At 41.4% G+C, this 23,980-nt stretch overlaps 1 protein-coding gene and 1 long non-coding RNA gene across 2 annotated transcripts in view; both read left to right on the top strand.

The window, feature by feature from the left end:
* Positions 1–22,641, top strand: part of slit1b (slit homolog 1b (Drosophila)) — a 191,193-nt gene extending 168,552 nt beyond the window's left edge. The window contains exons 28-38 of the mRNA XM_052526092.1: positions 927–1,021; positions 2,874–3,013; positions 4,795–4,888; positions 4,962–5,099; positions 5,579–5,807; positions 8,889–9,019; positions 18,314–18,468; positions 18,658–18,788; positions 18,995–19,194; positions 20,220–20,467; positions 21,089–22,641. Of these exons, the coding sequence (XP_052382052.1) occupies positions 927–1,021; positions 2,874–3,013; positions 4,795–4,888; positions 4,962–5,099; positions 5,579–5,807; positions 8,889–9,019; positions 18,314–18,468; positions 18,658–18,788; positions 18,995–19,194; positions 20,220–20,467; positions 21,089–21,336 (1,809 nt within the window). The 3' untranslated portion in view covers positions 21,337–22,641. The remainder of the gene's footprint in view (positions 1–926; positions 1,022–2,873; positions 3,014–4,794; positions 4,889–4,961; positions 5,100–5,578; positions 5,808–8,888; positions 9,020–18,313; positions 18,469–18,657; positions 18,789–18,994; positions 19,195–20,219; positions 20,468–21,088) is intronic.
* On the top strand, positions 9,212–10,861 carry LOC127932420 (uncharacterized). Its single transcript, XR_008145226.1, has 3 exons — positions 9,212–9,263; positions 9,875–10,387; positions 10,730–10,861. It is a non-coding gene; the product is annotated as an uncharacterized LOC127932420 (long non-coding RNA).
* Positions 22,642–23,980: the final 1,339 nt, after the last annotated feature.

Below are 23,980 nucleotides of genomic sequence, written 5' to 3'. Positions count from 1 at the left end.
GAAAATATATTAAAATATATTATTATAGTAGAGAATACTCTATTGAAAATAGTAAGGGACCCCAGAAAATGTATTATTATAGTAGAGAATACCCTATTGAATATAGTATTAAAATGTATTATTATAGTAGAGAATACTCTATTGAAAATAGTATTAAAATATATTATTATAGTAGAGAATACTCTATTGAAAATAGTAATAAAATGTATTATTATAGTAGTGAATACTCTATTGAAAATAGTATTAAAATATATTATTATAGTAGAGAATACTCTATTGAAAATAGTATTAAAATATATTATTATAGTAGAGAATACTCTATTGAAAATAGTAATAAAATATATTATTATAGTAGAGAATACTCTATTGAAAATAGTATTAAAATATATTATTATAGTAGAGAATACTCTATTGAAAATAGTAATAAAATATATTATTATAGTAGAGAATACTCTATTGAAAATAGTATTAAAATATATTATTATAGTAGAGAATACTCTATTGAAAATATAATTAAAATATATTATTATAGTAGAGAATACTCTATTGAAAATAGTAATAAAATATATTATTATAGTAGAGAATACTCTATTGAAAATAGTAATAAAATGTATTATTATAGTAGAGAATACTCTATTGAAAATAGTAATAAAATGTATTATTATAGTAGAGAATACTCTATTGAAAATAGTAATAAAATGTATTATTATAGTAGAGAATACTCTATTGAAAATAGTAATAAAATGTATTATTATAGTAGAGAATACTCTATTGAAAATAGTAATAAAATGTATTATTATAGTAGAGAATACTCTATTGAAAATAGTATTAAAATATATTATTATAGTATTATAGTAGAGAATACTCTATTGAAAATAGTAATGTATATAATCCACAGATATAATGAAAGTGTGTGTGTTTTACAGGGTAAATACTGTGAGACTCCAGTGGATGTGTGTGCCAGTAACCCATGCACAAATGGAGGAACCTGCATCAGTGACGAACAGACAAGGAGATTCAGGTAGCACATATACACACACACACACTGGGCCCACTCTATACACACACACATATACAAACACTCACTGGGCCCATACTACACACACACATATACAAACACACACTGGGCCCACTCTATACACACACACATATACAAACACACACTGGGCCCACACTACACACACACATATACAAACACACACTGGGCCCACACTACACACACACATATACAAACACTCACTGGGCCCACATTAAAAACACATATACAAACACACACTGGGCCCACACTACACACACACATATACAAAATATATTATACACACACATATATACAAACACTCACTGGGCCCACACTATTGAAAATATACAAAATCACACTATACTACACACACATATACAAACACACACTGGGCCCACACTTAAACACATTATATACAAACTCACACTGGGCCCATTTAACACACACATATACAAACACTCACTGAAAATATAATTAAACTATACACACACATATACAAATACACACTGGGCCCACACTAATTAAACACACATATACAAACACACACTGGGAAAATACTACAAACACACATATACAAACTCACACTGGGTAATTAAAATATATTATTATAGTAGAGAATATACTAGACACACACATATACAAACTCTATTGAAAATATAATTAAAATATACATTATAGGGCCTATTGAAAACAGTAATACAATGTACACATATACAAACACACACTGGGCCCACACTAACACACACACATATACAAACACACACTGGGCCCACACTACACAACACATATACAAACACACACTGGGCCCACACTACACACACATATACAAACACACACTGGGCCCACACTACACACACAGTATTATACAAAACACACTGGGCCCACATGTATATAACACAGATATAATGAACACAGTGTGGTGTTTTACAGGGTACACACACATATGAAACACACACTGGGCCATATAACACACACATATGGAGGAACCTGCATCTACACACACATATACAAACACACACTGGGCCCACACTACACACACACATATACAAACACACACTGGGCCCACACTACACACACACATATACAAACACACACTGGGCCCACACTACACACACACATATACAAACACACACTGGGCCCACACTACACACACACATATACAAACACACACTGGGCCCACACTACACACACACATATACAAACACACACACATAAACACACCCATATACACACACACATAAACACACCCATATACACACACACATAAACACACACACATATATACACACACACACACATGCCCACAACACACCACATATACACACACACATAAACACACCCATATACACACACACATAAACACACCCATATACACACACACATGAACACACCCATATACACACACACATGAACACACCCATATACACACACACATAAACACACCCATATACACACACACATAAACACACCCATATACACACACACATAAACACACCCATATACACACACACATGAACACACCCACATACACACACACATGAACACACCCATATACACACACACATAAACACACCCATATACACACACACACTGGGGCACAACTTTCGCTACGGACGGTGAGAACATTCTGTAAATTGCATTCCCCCCCCTCTCTGTATTTAAACTAAATACAGAGGCAACAGTGTGCTTTAGAACCATGCGGATGCCTCCGAGTGGTCATGTAGGCTGTTTGGAATGTTCATCTGACTGGATAATTATCATTTTTTAAATGATGTTCTAAAACCAAAGTTGCGCCCCTACACACACACACACACACATACGTAAACACACACTGACCAGTCTTTCCCCTCTCTAGTTGTTCATGCCTGGTGGGTTTCCATGGATCGTTCTGTGAGGTGGATGTAGATGACTGTGAGGACCACGGATGTGAGAATGGTGCAACCTGTGTGGACGGAGTAGGCAACTACACCTGCTTCTGTCCTCCCTTCTACATTGGTATGATATGTTCCATGGAGATTCTAAAGACATTCTCTCTAAACATTATAAAGACATTATCTCTAGACATTCTCTCTAAACGTTCTAAAGACATTTTCTCTAGACATTGTCTCTAAACATTCTAAAGACATTTCATCTAGAAATTCTCTCTAAACATTCTAAAGACATTTTCTCTAGACATTCTAAAGACATTCTCTCTAGACATTCTAAAGACATTCTCTCTAAACATTCTAAAGACATTCTCTCTAGACATTCTAAAGACATTCTCTCTAGACATTCTAAAGACATTCTCTCTAGACATTTTAAAGACATTCTCTCTAGGCATTCTCTCTAGACATTCTAAAGACATTCTCTCTAAACATTTGAAAAACATTCTCTCTAGATATTCTCTCTTGACATTCTCTCTATACATTCCCACTAGACATTCTAAATACATTCTCTGTAGACATTTTAAAAACATTCTCTCTAGGCATTCTCTCTAGACATTCTAAAGATATTCTCTCTAGACATTCTAAAGACATTCTCTCTAGACATTCTCTCTAGACATTCTAAAGACATTCTCTCTAGACATTCTAAAGACATTCTCTCTAGACATTTTAAAGACATTCTCTCTAGACATTTTAAAGACATTCTCTCTAGACAAATCAAATCAAATGTATTTATATAGCCCTTTGTACATCAGCTGATAGCTCAAAGTGCTGTACAGAAACCCAGCCTAAAACCCCAAACAGCAAGCAAGGCAGGTGTAGAAGCACGGAAGACAATCTCTCTAGACAATTTAAAGACATTCTCTCTAGACATTCTATAGACATTCTCTCAGGACATTCTATAGACATTCTCTCAGGACATTCTATAGACATTCTCTCAGGACATTCTATAGACATTCTCTCAGGATATTCTATAGACATTCTCTCAGGACATTCTATAGACATTCTCTCAGGACATTCTATAGACATTCTCTCAGGACATTCTATAGACATTCTCTCTAGACATGTTATAGACATTCTCTCAGGATATTCTATCGACATTTCTCAGGACATTCTATAGACATTCTCTCTAGACATGTTATAGACATTCTCTCAGGATATTCTATCGACATTTCTCAGGACATTCTATAGACATTCTCTCTAGACATGTTATAGACATTTTCTCAGGACATTCTTTAGACATTCCCTCAGGACATTCTATAGACATTCTCTCAGGACATTCTATAGACATTCTCTCAGGACATTCTCTCTAGACATGTTATAGACATTCTCTCAGGACATTCTATAGACATTCTCTCAGGACATTCTATAGACATTCTCTCTAGACATGTTATAGACATTCTCTCAGGATATTCTATAGACATTCTCTCAGGACATTCTATAGACATTCTCTCAGGACATTCTATAGACATTCTCTCAGGACATTCTATAGACATTCTCTCAGGATATTCTATAGACATTTCTCAGGACATTCTTTAGACATTCTCTCAGGACATTCTATAGACATTCTCTCAGGACATTCTATAGACATTCTCTCAGGACATTCTATAGACATTCTCTCAGGACATTCTTTAGACAAAACAACTGGCACATAATATATAGATGAGTAGATACATTACTTTCATAAAGATCATTTTTAATTGATAATCATTTAAAACTAAATCTCTCTATTACTCTCTCTCTCTCTCTCTCTCTCTCTCTCTCTCTCTCTCTCTCTCTCTCTCTCTCTCTCTCTCTCTCTCTCTCTCTCTCTCTCTCTCTCTCTCTCTCTCTCTCTCTCTCTCTCTCTCTCAGGGCTGTTGTGTGAGGAAGAGGAGGATGTGTGCTCTCCTGGTAGAAACCCCTGTCAGCAACACTCTACCTGCAGCAGCACCACTACAGGCCCCAGGTGACTACACACAGACGCACACACACACACACACACTGGTACACATGTTCATGTTCTACATGTGTGTGTCCAGATGTGTATGTTCCCCAGGCTTCGTGGGGGGTGACTGCAGTGTGAACTATGATGAGTGTGAGGATCAGGACTGTCAGAATGGAGCGGTGTGTGTGGACCAGGTGGATGGATACACCTGCACCTGCCCTCAGGGGTACAGGTAAGACACACACACACACACAGGTGTAAATGTGGAAACTATTAGTGCCCTAGATGTGTCATACTAAGTTGGTCTCTCCTTGTCTCAGTACTGTCGTACATAAGAGGTGGGTTCATTAAGGGTTCAGTTTGAGGGCCAACATGTTAACAATTTCAGTTGAACAATTTGAATGAACATTCCTAAATGTTACATTAGCACATTTTTGTATGGATTACTGTGGCTTTTTTAAGTGCAAATGATTTCTATTCTTACAACATGAAATAGAAACACACACGTTCACAGCACACTACCTTCTCAGACTGGAACACAGAACAAGTGGAATGTGTTAGTTAATGTTTACAGACTATTTCCCTTGTGGAACACCTCTCAGGACTCAAGATGTCTGCATGCTTTGCTCAGGCGTTAGGGCCAGATCTTAGTCCTTTCTATGTAGTATGTTGTGGTCTGTAGTAATTCTCCCCTCCTCTTCTGCCCCCTAGTGGTGAGTTGTGTGAGGTGCCCCCTCCTCCTCCATCTCCCTGTGAGCGGGCTCGCTGTCAGAACAGCGCCCCCTGTGAGGACAGAGGCGGTACTGCGCTGTGCCAGTGTCTGCCGGGGTTCGAGGGCGTGCATTGTGAGAAGCTGGTCAGTGTGAACTTCGTGAATAGAGATTCTTACCTACAGCTGTCTGACCTGAAGAACTGGCCTCAGGCCAACATCACACTGCAGGTAATCACGCACACACACACACACACACACACACACACACACACACACACACACACACAAGGGTGACCACATTTAAAACACCCAAATGCATGAAAATCAAATGATTTTGCGGAACAGTGTAGCCTAGACATTAGACTACACCCCTACACCCCCCCCCCCCACAGACACAAATCTCCCTCCTGCTGCACTGAGCGAGCTAACTGAAGCTCACGTAAGAGGCCACATTTTTTATGAAAATCTGTGAATATTTGGCCAAGGGAATATTTCTGGTTGGTCTCGGGGAAGAGTTAGGGAGGGAGGCTTTTCAACAGGTTTGAGTGAAGTAGCAGCACAGATGTTGAATGAGAAACTAATGAGCATGGAGAGCCTCACAAGTTTAATGAAATGAATAACCTCATATCTGTCAGTCTAATATTTTATACTTTTGTAGCTCTTCATTAAACACACACCTTTTGTAAGTAGTTAACTGTCCTCTCCAAGTTTATCTGGAATTTAGCCTGAAAGGATTTGACAAATTTGATTGGTTGATGATATAACATTTGCCTAAGGTCTCGTCTTGTACTTCGCAGAATATAAGATCTCAACAATGATTGGAGAAGTGTTTAACATCACCAGCACCACGTCCTTATCATATAGTCTCTTATCCTTATCATATAGTCTCTTAACCTTATCATATAGTCTCTTATCCTTATCATATAGTCTATTATCCTTATCATATAGTCCCTTATCCTTATCATATAGGCATCATATAGTCTCTTATCCTTATCATATAGTATCTTACCCTTATCATATAGTCTCTTATCCTTATCGTTTAGTCTCGTATCCTTATCATATAGTCTCTTATCCTTATCATATAGTCTCTTATCCTTATCATATAGTCTCTTATCCTTATCATATAGTCTCTTATCCTTATCATATAGTCTCTTATCCTTATCATATAGTCTCTTATCCTTATCATATAGTCTCTTATCCTTATCATATAGTCTCTTATCCTTATCATATAGTCTCTTATCCTTATCATATAGTCTCTTATCCTTATCATATAGTCTCTTATCCTTATCATATAGTCATCATATAGTCTCTTATCCTTATCATATAGTCTCTTATCCTTATCATATAGTCTCTTATCCTTATCGTATAGTCTCTTACCCGTATCATACAGTCATCATATAGTCTCTTATCCTTATCATATAGTCCCTTATCCTTATCATATAGTCTCTTATCCTTATCATATAGTCTCTTATCCTTATCATATAGTCTCTTATCCTTATCGTATAGTCTCTTATCCTTATCATATAGTCTCTTATCCTTATCATATAGTCTCTTATCCTTATCATATAGTCTCTTATCCTTATCATATAGTCTCTTATCCTTATCATATAGTCTCTTATCCTTATCATATAGTCTCTTATCCTTATCATATAGTCTCTTATCCTTATCATATAGTCTCTTACCCTTATCTTATCATATAGTCTCTTATCCTTATCATATAGTCTCTTATCCTTATCATATAGTCTTATCCTTATCATATAGTCTCTCTTATCCTTATCATATAGTCTCATATATCCTTATCCTTATCATATAGTCTCTTATCCTTATCATATAGTCATCATATAGTCTCTTATCCTTATCATATAGTGATCATATAGTCTCTTATCCTTATCATATAGTCATCATATAGTCTCTTATCATATAGTCTCTTATCCTTATCATATAGTCTCTTATCCTTATCATATAGTCTCTTGTCTTATCCGTATATCTTATCATATAGTCTCTTATCCTTATCATATAGTCATCATATAGTCTCTTATCCTTATAATATAGTCTTATCTGTATCATAGTCTCTTATCATATAGTCATCATATAGTATCTTATCCTTATCGTATAGTCTCTTATCCTTATCATATAGTCTCTTATCCTTATCATATAGTCTCTTATCCTTATCGTATAGTCTCTTATCCTTATCGTATAGTCTCTTATCCTTATCATATAGTCTCTTATCCTTATCATATAGTCTCTTATCCTTATCATATAGTCTCTTATCCTTATCATATAGTCTCTTATCCTTATCATATAGTCTCTTATCCTTATCATATAGTCATCATATAGTCTCTTATCCTTATCATATAGTCATCATATAGTCTCTTATCCTTATCATATAGTCTCTTATCCTTATCATATAGTCATCATATAGTCTCTTATCCTTATCATATAGTCATCATATAGTCTCTTATCCTTATCATATAGTCATCATATAGTCTCTTGTCCTTATCATATAGTCATCATATAGTCTCTTATCCTTATCATATAGTCATCATATAGTCTCTTATCCTTATCATATAGTCATCATATAGTCTCTTGTCCTTATCATATAGTCATCATATAGTCTCTTATCTGTATCATGTAGTCATCATATAGTCTCTTGTCATTATCATATAGTCTCTTGTCCTTATCATATAGTCTCTTGTCCTTATCATATAGTCTCTTGTCATTATCATATAGTCTCTTGTCCTTATCATATAGTCTCTTGTCCTTATCATATAGTCTCTTGTCCTTATCATATAGTCTCTTGTCCTTATCATATAGTCTCTTGTCCTTATCATATAGTCTCTTGTCCTTATCATATAGTCTCTTGTCCTTATCATATAGTCTCTTGTCCTTATCATATAGTCTCTTGTCATTATCATATAGTCTCTTGTCCTTATCATATAGTCTCTTGTCATTATCATATAGTCTCTTGTCCTTATCATATAGTCTCTTGTCCTTATCATATAGTCTCTTGTCCTTATCATATAGTCATCATATAGTCTCTTGTCATAAGAGCTCTTGTCCTTATCATAGGGGACAAAGGACCAAAGTCGTATAGACTGTCCTTACATTCCAGGACATGTAATCACCCTAATACACACATACACACACACACACACATACACACACACACACACATAGTCACACTTATCATATACACACACACACACACACACACACACACACACACACAGACATAGATGTGCATACACACACAGAGGAAAACACACGTGTGCGCACACACACACATTCTGACCTGTGTGTGTTCCCCAGGTGTCGACAGCGGAGGATAACGGCATCCTGCTGTATAATGGAGACAACAAGCCAATGGCTGTGGAGCTCCATGAGGGACATGTTCGAGTCAGCTACGACCCTGGTAGTCAGCCTGGACACACTATCTACAGGTACACACACTATCTACAGGTACACACACTATCTACAGGTACACACACTATCTACAGGAACACACACTATCTACAGGTACACACACTATCTACAGGTACACACACTATCTAGGTCACACACTATCTACAGGTACACACACTATCTACAGGTATACACACTATCTACAGGTACACACACTATCTACAGGTACACACACTATCTACAGGTACACACACTATCTACAGGTATACACACTATCTACAGGTACACACACTATCTACAGGTACACACACTATCTACAGGTACACACACTATCTACAGGTACACACACTATCTACAGGTACACACACTATCTACAGGTACACACACTATCTACAGGAACACACACTATCTACAGGAACACACACTATCTACAGGAACACACACTATCTACAGGTACACACACTATCTACAGGTACACACACTATCTACAGGTACACACACTATCTACAGGTACACACACTATCTACAGGTACACACACTATCTACACAGGAACACACACTATCTACAGGAACACACACTATCTACAGGTACACACACTATCTACAGGACACACACACTATCTACAGGTACACACACTATCTACAGGTACACACACTATCTACAGGTACACACACTATCTACAGGTACACACACTATCTACAGGAACACACACTATCTACAGGAACACACACTATCTACAGGTACACACACTATCTACAGGTACACACACTATCTACAGGTACACACACTATCTACAGGTACACACACTATCTACAGGTATACACAGTATCTACAGGTACACACACTATCTACAGGAACACACACTATCTACAGGTACACACACTATCTACAGGAACACACACTATCTACAGGAACACACACTATCTACAGGAACACACACTATCTACAGGTACACACACTATCTACAGGTACACACACTATCTACAGGTACACACACTATCTACAGGTACACACACTATCTACAGGTACACACACTATCTACAGGTACACACACTATCTACAGGTACACACACTATCTACAGGTACACACACTATCTACAGGAACACACACTATCTACAGGAACACACACTATCTACAGGTACACACACTATCTACAGGTACACACACTATCTACAGGAACACACACTATCTACAGGAACACACACTATCTACAGGTACACACACTATCTACAGGAACACACACTATCTACAGGTACACACACTATCTACAGGTACACACACTATCTACAGGTACACACACTATCTACAGGTACACACACTATCTACAGGTACACACACTATCTACAGGAACACACACTATCTACAGGTACACACACTATCTACAGGTATACACACTATCTACAGGTACACACACTATCTACAGGTACACACACTATCTACAGGTACACACACTATCTACAGGTACACACACTATCTACAGGAACACACACTATCTACAGGAACACACACTATCTACAGGTACACACACTATCTACAGGAACACACACTATCTACAGGAACACACACTATCTACAGGTACACACACTATCTACAGGTACACACACTATCTACAGGAACACACACTATCTACAGGAACACACACTATCTACAGGAACACACACTATCTACAGGTACACACACTATCTACAGGTACACACACTATCTACAGGAACACACACTATCTACAGGAACACACACTATCTACAGGTATACACACTATCTACAGGTACACACACTATCTACAGGAACACACACTATCTACAGGTACACACACTATCTACAGGTACACACACTATCTACAGGTACACACACTATCTACAGGTACACACACTATCTACAGGTACACACACTATCTACAGGAACACACACACACATCTACAGGTACACACACTATCTACAGGAACACACACTATCTACAGGTACACACACTATCTACAGGTATACACACTATCTACAGGAACACACACTATCTACAGGTATACACACTATCTACAGGAACACACACTATCTACAGGAACACACACTATCTACAGGAACACACACTGTCTATAGGTACACACACTATCTACAGGAACACACACTATCTACAGGTACACACACTATCTACAGGTATACACACTATCTATAGGTACACACACTATCTACAGGTACACACACTATCTACAGGTACACACACTATCTACAGGTACACACACTATCTACAGGTACACACACTATCTACAGGAACACACACTATCTACAGGAACACACACTATCTACAGGTATACACACTATCTACAGGTATACACACTATCTATAGGTACACACACTATCTACAGGTACACACACTATCTACAGGTATACACACTATCTACAGGTACACACACTATCTACAGGAACACACACTATCTACAGGAACACACACTATCTACAGGTACACACACTATCTACAGGAACACACACTATCTACAGGAACACACACTATCTACAGGTACACACACTATCTACAGGACACACACTATCTACAGGAACACACACTATCTACAGGTACACACACTATCTACAGGTACACACACTATCTACAGGTATACACACTATCTACAGGTACACACACTATCTACAGGTATACACACTATCTACAGGTACACACACTATCTACAGGTACACACACTATCTACAGGAACACACACTATCTACAGGTACACACACTATCTACAGGTATACACACTATCTACAGGAACACACACTATCTACAGGTACACACACTATCTACAGGTACACACACTATCTACAGGTACACACACTATCTACAGGAACACACACTATCTACAGGAACACACACTATCTACAGGAACACACACTATCTACAGGTACACACACTATCTACAGGAACACACACTATCTACAGGTACACACACTATCTACAGGAACACACACTATCTACAGGTACACACACTATCTACAGGTACACACACTATCTACAGGTACACACACTATCTACAGGTACACACACTATCTACAGGTACACACACTATCTACAGGAACACACACTATCTACAGGTACACACACTATCTACAGGTACACACACTATCTACAGGTACACACACTATCTACAGGTACACACACTATCTACAGGTACACACACTATCTACAGGTACACACACTATCTACAGGTACACACACTATCTACAGGTACACACACTATCTACAGGTACACACACTATCTACAGGTACACACACTATCTACAGGTACACACACTATCTACAGGTACACACACTATCTACAGGTACACACACTATCTACAGGTACACACACTATCTACAGGAACACACACTATCTACAGGTACACACACTATCTACAGGAACACACACTATCTACAGGAACACACACTATCTACAGGAACACACACTATCTACAGGTACACACACTATCTACAGGAACACACACTATCTACAGGTACACACACTATCTACAGGTACACACACTATCTACAGGTACACACACTATCTACAGGTACACACACTATCTACAGGAACACACACTATCTACAGGTACACACACTATCTACAGGAACACACACTATCTACAGGTACACACACTATCTACAGGTACACACACTATCTACAGGTATACACACTATCTACAGGAACACACACTATCTACAGGTACACACACTATCTACAGGAACACACACTATCTACAGGTACACACACTATCTACAGGAACACACACTATCTACAGGTACACACACTATCTACAGGTACACACACTATCTACAGGTACACACACTATCTACAGGAACACACACTATCTACAGGAACACACACTATCTACAGGAACACACACTATCTACAGGAACACACACTATCTACAGGTACACACACTATCTACAGGTACACACACTATCTACAGGTACACACACTATCTACAGGTACACACACTATCTACAGGTACACACACTATCTACAGGTACACACACTATCTACAGGTACACACACTATCTACAGGTACACACACTATCTACAGGTACACACACTATCTACAGGTACACACACTATCTACAGGAACACACACTATCTACAGGAACACACACTATCTACAGGAACACACACTATCTACACACACTATCTACAGGTACACACACTATCTACAGGTACACACACTATCTACAGGTACACACACTATCTACAGGTACACACACTATCTACAGGTACACACACTATCTACAGGAACACACACTATCTACAGGTATACACACTATCTACAGATACACACACTATCTACAGGTACACACACTATCTACAGGTACACACACTATCTACAGCACATATGTCAGAGTCAAGGCCCGCGGGCCACATCCGGCCCGCGAGAAGGTTTTTTACGGCCCCTGGGATGATCTTGATTTATTATTAGAACCGGCCTGCAGACCGCAGCAAGCCGGCAGCCCGCAGATCTTTTACACGCACCAATACTACATTTCCCACAATGCAACGGTGACGCACCGAGCAGTAGGCTGCTTCATTTCAATATTTATTGGCACAGCAGTTGTCAGCATCACAGTAAAATTAACTTTCAGATACCCATCAAAAATGGCAAAACGGAAGGTGGACACTGAGAACCGGGGTTTCAAACAAGGTGGGAGTCGGAGTATTTGTTCACGGAGGTAGCTGGAAAACCTGTGTGTCTTCTGTGTGGAGAAAGTGTGGCGGTACTGAAAGAGTATAATCTGAGACGACATTATGAAACGAAACACGCGGACAAAAACAAGAATATGGACATGGAACAAAGGCTACAAAAGGCAGAGGAATTAAAACGAGGCCTCAAATCTCGACAGGCTCTGTTCAAAAAAGCCAAATCACAAGGCCAGGCTGCTGTCAAGGCCAGTTTTATTTTGGCAGAAAGAGCTAAACGCCATTTACGGAGGGGATTTCATCAAAAACTGCATGATTAAAGTTTGTGACGAAGTTTGCCCAGAAAAAGGCAACTCTTTTTAAATGTGAGTCTGAGCAGAAACACCATTGCCGAGAGAGTAGACCAGTTGTCCATCAATCTAAAAGAGCAGCTTGTGAAAAAGGGAAAAGATTTCATTGCATATTCCTTGGCTGTGGATGAGAGCACCGACATTTCTGACATTGCCCAGTTGTCAATTTTCATCCGCGGAGTGGACTCCAGCCTAAGCGTGACAGAGGAGTTTTTGGCTTTACGTCCTATGCATGGTACACAACTACGGGGCATGATTTGTATGAAGAGGTGTCAAGATGTGTAAATGAGATGGAGCTGCCTTGGGAAAAACTCGTGGGTTTGACAACCGACGGAGCACCTATCTATGTGTGGACACAGGAGCGGACTGGTGGCGAAGATACGGGAAAAGATGCAAGAGGAAAACGACAGGTGAGCTGACAGCTTATCATTGTATCATACACCAGGAAGCACGGTAAAGCCTTGAAAATGGAGCATGTAATGAGCATCATCACGCGCACAGTTAACTTTATCAGAGCCAAAGGTTTGAATCACCGCCAGTTCAAGGCATTTCTGACGGAGTTAGAAACGGAGCATGGTGATTTGCCTTATCACACAGAGGTGCGATGGCTAAGCCAGGGAAAGGTGCTTCAAAGATGTTTCGAGGTGAGGAGATTTGTCTGTTCTGGACAGCAAAGGGAAAGACACAACACAACTCCGAGACGAAATGTTTCTGTGTGAAATGGCTTTTCTGTGTGACATTACGAGTCATCTGAATGCAATGAACTTGCAGCTGCAGGGTCGGGATCAGTGTCATCTCTGATATGTACAGTACAGTGAAGGCATTTAAAACCAAACTGACTCTGTGGGAGACGCAGATGCGGAAAGAAAATTTGAGCCACTTTCCCAGCTGCCAGACCATGAAAACTACCAGTGCGTTCCCGAGCGCACAGTTGGCTGATAAAATAGGTATGCTTGCAGCTGACTTTCGACGCCGATTTGCTGACTTTGAAGCACAAAAAGCAGGTTGGAACTGCTCGGTAACCCATTTGCTGTTGACGTGGAAAGCTCACCACCAAACCTCCAAATGGAGTTGATTGACCTCCAATGCAATGATGCACTGAGGGCAAAATATGCGGCAGTGGGTGCTGCGGAGTTCGCCCGTTTCCTCCCAGGACACAATGCCCCAGCTGCGCATCCAGGCTGCTCAAACGTTGTCTATGTTTGGCAGCACATACCTGTGTGAACAACTGTTTTCTTTGATGAACTTGAACAAAACATCACACAGAAGTCGACTTACTGCTGAACACTCCACTCAATTCTGAGGATTTCCTCAGCTCAGAGTATACGAACATTGATGAACTTGTGGAAAAGATGGGACACCACCAAGTATCACCCTCAACCTCAAACAAGTGAACATTACTGTGCAATCACATATTTAGAGTTTTTACTCAGTTCAAGTTTAAAAGTTAAAGTTTAATATTTGTTTTCACTGCATGTTACTTCTCCTTAAACAAAGTGTTGTTTTGATTAATAGATTTTTGCACTTTATTTTATTGTATTTCAATCCAATTATATTTTAAAAATATTTCAGTTGAGTGGATGATAGAAAATTGCTATTATTGTTTTTTTCTTTGAAGTAAATTTAGCCCACTTTTGCTAAAATAGAAAATATAGGCTACTGATGGTGCCTTGAATACAGGTTTCTTTCATTTAATGTTCATGTTATGGGGATTTTTATATAAAGGAAATTTGTCTTTTGTGTCTGTTGAAAATTAAAGATTACTGACAGAGCCATAAGAAAATATTGCTTTATTTATCTGATCATATTGGAATATATTTGTTAGGTTTTCAGTAGGTTCAATTAGGTTCACTAGACTATATGCGTCATTTAAAAAATTTTCAATGAACATTCGAACAGTCCGGCCCTCGGCTTGTAGCTAAATTTTTTATTTGGCCCTCCGTCCATTTGACTTTGACACCCCTGATCTACAGGAACACACACTATCTACAGGAACACACACTATCTATAGGTTATATATAAACTACTGTTTAAAAGTTTGGGGTCACTTAGACATTTCCTTGCTTTTGAAAGAAAAGCAAATTGTTTGTCTATTAAAATGGCAGTCTCTATGGGGGACCTCGGGGTTCAATTCTTGGACCGACTCTCTTCTCTGTAAACATCAATGAGGTCACTCTTGCTGCTGGTGAGTCTCTGATCCACCTCTACGCAGACGACACCATTCTGTATACTTCTGGCCCTTCTTCGGACACTGTGTTAACTAACCTCCAGATGAGCTTCACTGCCATACAACTCTCCTTCCATGGCCTCCAACTGCTCTTAAATACAAGTAAAACTAAATGCATGCTCTTCAACCGATCGCTACCTGCACCTACCCGCCTGTCCAACATCACTACTCTGGACGGCTCTGACTTAGAATATGTGGACAACTACAAATACCTGGGTGTCTGGTTTGACTGTGAATTCTCCTTCCAGACTCACATCAAACATCTCCAATCCAAAGTTAAATCTAGAATTGGCTTCCTATTTCGCAACAAAGCATCCTTCATTCATGCTGCCATGTAAACCTTGTAAAACTGTCCATCCTACCGATCCTTGACTTCGGCGATGTCATTTACAAAATAGCCTCCAATACACTGCTCAATAAATTGGATGCAGTCTATCACAGAAAGCCCCATATACTACCCACCACTGCGACCTGTACGATGTCGTTGGCTGGCCCTCGCTTCATACTCGTCGCCAAACCCACTGGCTCCAGGTCATCTACAAGACCCTGCTAGGTAAAGTCCCCCCTTATATCAGCTCACTGGTCACTGGTCACCATAGCAGCACCCAGCATATCTCTCTGGTCACCCCCAAAACCAATTCTTCCTTTGGCCGCCTCTCCTTCCAGTTCTCTGCTGCCAATGACTGGAACAAACTACAAAAATCTCAAACTGGAAACACTTATCTCCCTCAGTAGCTTTAAGTACCAGCTGTCAGAGCAGCTCACAGATTACTGCACCTGTACATAGCCCATCTATAATTTAGCCCAAACAACTCCCTCTCCCCCTACTGTATTTATTTATTTATTTTGCTCCTTTGCACCCCATTATTTTTATCTCTACTTTGCACTTTCTTCCACTGCAAATCAACCATTCCAGTGTTTTACTTGCTATATTGTATTTACTTCGCCACCATGGACTTTTTTTGCCTTTGCCTCCCTTATCTCACCTCACTTTCTCACATTGTATATAGACTTATTTTCTACTGTATTATTGACTGTATGTTTGTTTTACTCCATGTGTAACTCTGTGTTGTTAAATGTGTCGAACAGCTTTGATTTATCTTGGCCAGGTTGCAATTGTAAATGAGAACTTGTTCTCAACTAATCTACCTGGTTAAATAAAGGTGAAATAAATAAATAAATAATAAAATAACATCAAATTGAATAGAAATACAGTGTAGACATTGTTAATGTTGTAATTGACTCTTGTAGCTGGAAACAGCAACCATCACTCCTGTGTTCCAGTGGCACGTTGTGTTCGCTAATCCAAGTTATCATTTTAAAAGGCTAATTGATCATTAGAAAACCCTTTTGCAATTATGTTAGCACAGCTGAAAACAGATTAAAGAAGCAAAGAAACTGGCCTTCTTTAGACTAGTTGAGTATCTGAAGCATCAGCATGTGTGGGTTCGATTATAGGCTCAAAATGTCCAGAAACAAAGCACTTTCTTCTGAAACTCGTCAGACTATTCTTGTTCTGAGAAATGAAGACGATTCCATGTGAGAAGAACCCAAGAAACTGAAGAACTCAGGCCCCGGTGCACAACTGAGCAAGATGACAAGTACATTAGTGTCTAGTTTGAGAAACAGACGCCTCACAAGTCTTCAACTGGCAGCTTCATTAAATAGTACCCGCAAAACACCAGTCTCAACGTCAACAGTGAAGAGGCGACTCCGGGATGTTGGCCTTCTAGGCAGAGATGCAAAGAAAATGTCACATCTCAGACTGGCCAATAAAAATAAAAAATTAAGATGGGCAAAATAACACAGACACTGGACAGAGGAAGACTGCAAAAAAGTGTTATGGACAGACAAATCTAAGTTTGAAGGACACACACACACACACACACACACACACACACACACACACACACACACACACACACACACACACACACACCTATAACATGTTATATACACACAAACACATTACATACAGATACACACACACCCACCAACGTCATCTACATTCTATTCACAAATACAGACTATCAGAACATAATAAAATATCACCACCACCTAACCTCTGACCTCTAATCCCTGACCTCTGGTGTTGCCGTAGTGCTGAGACGGTGAACGACGGGCGTTTCCATACGGTGGAGCTGGTGACCTTTGACAGGATGGTGAACCTGTCTGTGGACGGGGGTGCGCCCACCACTCTGGACAGTCTGGGAGGGGTCCCACCTCTGTCTGGAGAGGCACCGCTATACGTGGGGGGTGAGACACACACGACCTCAGCTGAGAGCTATGTTCAGGCCCTAATATTACATATTAATATCCAGGTCTCATCTCCTCTCCCTCACTCTCTTTCTCCACTCTATTCTCTACTCCCAACCTATATATCCTTTCACTCTCGCTCCCTCTCCCTCCCTCCCTCTCTCCCCCCCTCCCTCCCTCTCTCCCCAGGTATGCCAGAGAAGATGTCCTACTCCTCTCTGAGTCTCTTCCAGCCCCTCAACTCCTCCAGTTTCCACGGCTGCATCAGGAATCTGTACATCAACCACGAGCTGCAGGACTTCACCCAGACCACTATGAAGGTATGGTGGGAGACGGGGAGGAACATTCTGGTAACTTACCCAAAATTCCCAGGTTTTCCAAAAATCCCAGTTGGAATATTCCAGAGAACCTAGGTGTGAGAAGTTGGAGAAATCTTTATTTTAGTATTTTATTTATGAAGCTAAAGACATTTTTACACTGCGTTGATAAGGTTTATTTCTAATTGTAATTGTTTGATGTGCTGAAGCCGGGGGTGGTGCCAGGATGCCAGCCCTGCAGGAAACTGTTCTGCCTCCATGGAGTGTGCCAACCGGATGGTGCTCAGGGGCCCCTCTGCCACTGCCAGCCTGACTGGGGTGGGCTACACTGCGATCAGCCAATCGGAGGAGGCCTTGTTGGGGGAGATGTTGCCCCGGCAACCGCGGCTAACCCATGCCAGGGGAATAAGTAAGTGAGACAGGAGAGTGAGTGATAAAGGGTTGTAGTCTGTTATGGTTTATAGTGGGTCGATGTGGCTTGTTGTTATCTTGTGTTTTATCATGTTGATTTATTTGGGGGGTAACTCATTAAGTGTATGGTTTAATTGGGGGTAACTCATTAAGTGTATGGTTTAATTGGGGGTAACTCATTAAGTGTATGGTTTAATTGGGGGTAACTCATTAAGTGTATGGTTTAATTGGGGGTAACTCATTAAGTGTATGGTTTAATTGGGGGTAACTCATTAAGTGTATGGTTTAATTGGGGGTAACTCATTAAGTGTATGGTTTAATTGATTGTGTTGTCCAAGTCCCAGCTTTTGTATTTTCCCCACTGTATTTTTCTAACGGGGCGGCAGCGTAGCCTAGTGGTTAGAGCGTTGGACTAGTAACCGGAAGGTTGTGAGTTCAAACCCCCGAGCTGACAAGGTACCAATCTGTCGTTCTGCCCCTGAACAGGCACTGTTCCCAGGCCGTCATTGAAAATAAGAATATGTTCTTAACTGACTTGCCTGGTTAAATAAAGGTAAAAAAAATATATAAAAAATAAAAAATAGCATCTTTCGCTTTCTCACCCTCCATCTCTCCATCTATCCCTCTCCATGTTCCCCTCCCCCTCTATTTCTTCCTCCATTTCTCCCCCTCCCTCCATTTCTCCCTCCCATCTCCCTCCATCTATCCATCCCCCTCTCCCTCCATTTTCCCTCCCCCTCTATTTCTTCCTCCCTTTCTCCCTCCCCCTCTCCCTCCATTTCTCCCACTCCCTCCTTTTCTCCCCCCCTCCATTTCTCCCTCCCCTCCATTTCTCCCTCCCTCTTTCCCTCCATTTCTCCCTCCATTTCTCCCTCCCCCTTTCCCTCCATTTCTCCCTCCCTCCATTTCTCCCTTCCCTCCATTTCTCCCTTCCCTCCATTTCTCCCTCCCCCTTTCCCTCCATTTCTCCCTCCCCCTCATCTCTCCTCCATTTCTCCCTCATCTCTCCTCCATCTCTCCCAGGTGTGTGAGGGGTGTGTGTGTGGTTCAGGATGTTCAGTCGTACAGGTGTGAGTGTGAGGAGGGCTGGCACGCCACCCTGTGTAATCAACAGGGGGAGCTAACAGCACCAGCAGTACCAGCAGTGCCAGAAGGACCAGCCAAGCCGTGTTCAGTGCTGCTCTGCCAACATGGCCACTGTCAGCTGACTGAGGGAGGAGCGACCTACTGTCTCTGTGACACGGGATACACCGGGGACACATGCGACACAGGTAAGGATGGAGGGAGAAGATCGGAGGAGGGGGGACAGGTACGAGAGAGAGAACCTGTGATTCAGGTTATGACCGAGGGGGAGAGGTGTGGAGGGAGGAGGGAGTGTGACAGGGAGAGACATTGGAACACTCGATCGCATCGCGCCATTGTTGAGTGTTCTCAAGACGTTTAGTGGTGCCTTGTCATTCTTAAAGGGGGCTAGAGATCGTTTCGTCTTGGAAATACGATGCCCTTGCTACATTAGGCAAACAATTAGTAGGAATCAACTTTGCCATCATTATTATGTCCTCAAATTTACTTATGACAAATGTCATTAGCTAGCAATGTTCCTAAAAAATGTATAGCAATGCTAACTTTAGCTAGCAAAAATGTGGTCCTTCACTCTTAGCTAGCTAGCATTAGACTACATTTAAAGTCAATCGGATGACATCACAATGATGACAAACAGATGAACTTTAGACATAATGTTGATAAGCGCCAACTGAGAATGTATTGAGAAGAAAGTGGTCAGACACCAGTCCTCAAGAGAACATTCAAAACAACGATACATGAATAACCACTACTGTGTTTGATCATGTCCCACTACTCAGCCTCTTTAACCTCTGTCCTCTAACCTCTAGTTGAATCAGCGTGTCGCGGCGAGGCGGTGCGTGACTTCCACCGGGTGCCACGTGGCCACGCCGACTGCCAGACGACGCGGCCCTTCTCCTGGGTGGAGTGTCGGGGGGGCTGCCAGGGGGGCGGGGTGGCGTGCTGCGCCCCACTGAGGGTACGGCGCCGGCGCTACACCTTCGAGTGTGACGACGGAAGTTCCTTCACACAGGATGTGGAGAAAGCAGTGGAGTGCGGCTGCAAGGAGTGTGTGTAGAGACGTTGAGGTACTACACACACGTGGGCAGCGCAGTCAGCCGAAGAGGAGTTACTGAACACACTGTGGGAAAGTATATATATATATAAAACATGGACATTGTCTGTGTGTTGTGGACAACAGTGTTTGTAATATAGGACAGTTCTTCCCTGGCAAGGACGGCCAACCAACACGAAACCAACCAACCTCATCTTCATCATCTTCATCTACCTAAAGAAAGTCAACTGTGGTCTCACATTAGTAATGTTATATTGAAAGGTCATTCTTTGGAGTTATACTGTGTTGTACACCACTTTATCCATGTGCTCAAATCATTGTAAAATGGAGGAACCTGTGTGATGCATGGCAGCCATGTTGGCAGCAGGAAAACGTTGAGACACTTCTCTAGTTGCTTCCTGTTAAATGAGAAACTGCTGCTCTTTTTTGCTAGTTTACCATTTAATCTGTGTATCTTTTCACTGGGCTGCAATGCCAGTTTGCCCTCTAGTGGCCAGTTTTATGATGAGGATGTTTGAAGGTTCAGATGGGGGAAGGGGGTGCATTTGAGAGAGCAGCTGAGGTCCTTTGGCCTACTTCAAAGAGGTGGGGGCCTTTTGGCCTACTTTAAAGAGCCTTTTGGAGGCTATGAGCCAGTTTGATTTTAGCCAGAATCTTCTTTAATTAACATTCGTCATGGTAATTGGTTATAATTGTATCATTGAGTAAAACCCGCCTCCTATCTCTCTCTGGTCCAGTCAGTCTCCTTCTACCACGTCAGCAGTATTATGACATTCAACACAAATGCAGCTTTGATAATATTTTATTTATATTGTTGTAAAACTAAAACAGAAAAGGTACATAACATTTGTTTAACATTTACATTTTTTGCTTAATTGTTTTTATTACTTAGTGTCATGTAGCCTAATGTAGCCCTTTGATTATGATACAAAACAGAAAATACTTAACAGATTGTAATATATATCATTTCATTTGGACACAGTATTTTTATATGTTGAAATGGAAAAAGGGGTGTTTGCATCCTGGCATGGGAGAGACTTACACAGGTGTTGTATTGGGTCTGTAGACTGAAGCAACATCTTGCTGTTCTTCTCTACTGCCTGATCTAAAGCTGCCAAAAACAGTCAGCCAACCTATTGTCAGTCTAATACACAGTGTCGTCACGGAGACGTTAAATGACTGTGATGTCATTGTTCATATTACATGTTGTCTACCTACTTGGTGAATATAATATCATCAACTATTTGCTTCAGATGATGTGTAGTGATGTTTTATTTATTTCAATAAAAGACATGATTTTCTCTCTTCTACCGTGAACGTGTTGTCATTTTTCTCCGTGACCTTTGACCTGGATGTGTGTGACCTTTACCCTGAACGTGTCAGTTCAGTGTTTTGTGCAGGGGAGAGAAATTGTCACGGAGTCTATGAGCTATGACAGATCTTAGGTAATCACCCCTGAAGAGAGTGATGGGGAAAGAGGGAGAATGACTGAGTGGAGGACAACCAAAGCAAATGAAAGGAGGAGGAGTGGGGGAGATGGAGGACAGGATAGAAAGAGGGAAAGGAGAGGGGACGAGAGAAAGATCAGCCTTGTTCCCTGGCAGTGTCTCGGGGAGATGAGAGAGAGAGTAGCCTTGTTCCCTGGCTGTGTCTCGGGGAGAGGAGAGAGAGAAAGATCAGCCTTGTTCCCTGGCAGTGTCTCGGGGAGCGGAGAGAGAGAGAGTAGCCTTGTTCCCTGGCTGTGTCTCGGGGAGAGGAGAGAGAGAGAGTAGCCTTGTTCCCTGGCTGTGTCTCGGGGGGAGAGAGAGAGAAAGTGCAGCCTTGTTCCCTGGCAGTGTCTCGGGGAGAGGAGAGAGAGAAAGAGCAGCCTTGTTCCCTGGCAGTGTCTCGGGAGAGGAGAGAGAGAGCAGCCTTGTTCCCTGGCAGTGTCTCGGGGAGAGGAGAGAGAGAAAGATCAGCCTTGTTCCCTGGCAGTGTCTCGGGGGAGAGGAGAGAGAGAGCAGCCTTGTTCCCTGGCAGTGTCTCGGGGGAGGAGAGAGAGAAAGAGCAGCCTTGTTCCCTGGCAGTGTCTCGGGAGAGGAGAGAGAGAAAGATCAGCCTTGTTCCCTGGCAGTGTCTCGGGAGAGGAGAGAGAGAGCAGCCTTGTTCCCTGGCAGTGTCTCGGGGAGAGGAGAGAGAGAAAGAGCAGCCTTGTTCCCTGGCAGTGTCTCGGGGAGAGGAGAGAGAGAAAGATGCAGCCTTGTTCCCTGGCAGTGTCTCGGGGAGAGGAGAGAGAGAAAGTGCAGCCTTGTTCCCTGGCAGTGTCTCGGGGAGAGGAGAGAGAGAGAGCAGCCTTGTTCCCTGGCAGTGTCTCGGGGAGAGGAGAGAGAAAGATCAGCCTTGTTCCCTGGCAGTGTCTCGGGGAGAGAGAGAAAGATCAGCCTTGTTCCCTGGCAGTGTCTCTCGAGGAGAGAGAAAGAGCAGCCTTGTTCCCTGGCAGTGTCTCGGGGAGAGGAGAGAGAGAAAGAGCAGCCTTGTTCCCTGGCAGTGTCTCGGGAGAGGGAGAGAAAAGATCAGCCTTGTTCCCTGGCAGTGTCTCGGGAGAGAGAGAGAGAAAGAGCAGCCTTGTTCCCTGGCAGTGTCTCGGGAGAGGAGAGAGAAAGATCAG

This window comes from Oncorhynchus keta, chromosome 10 (assembly GCF_023373465.1).
Source record: "Oncorhynchus keta strain PuntledgeMale-10-30-2019 chromosome 10, Oket_V2, whole genome shotgun sequence".
In the NCBI taxonomy this organism is placed as follows: Eukaryota; Metazoa; Chordata; class Actinopteri; order Salmoniformes; family Salmonidae; genus Oncorhynchus; species Oncorhynchus keta.
Note: the sequence above shows the minus strand (reverse complement) of the source record. Positions and strands in the feature narration are given on the sequence as shown.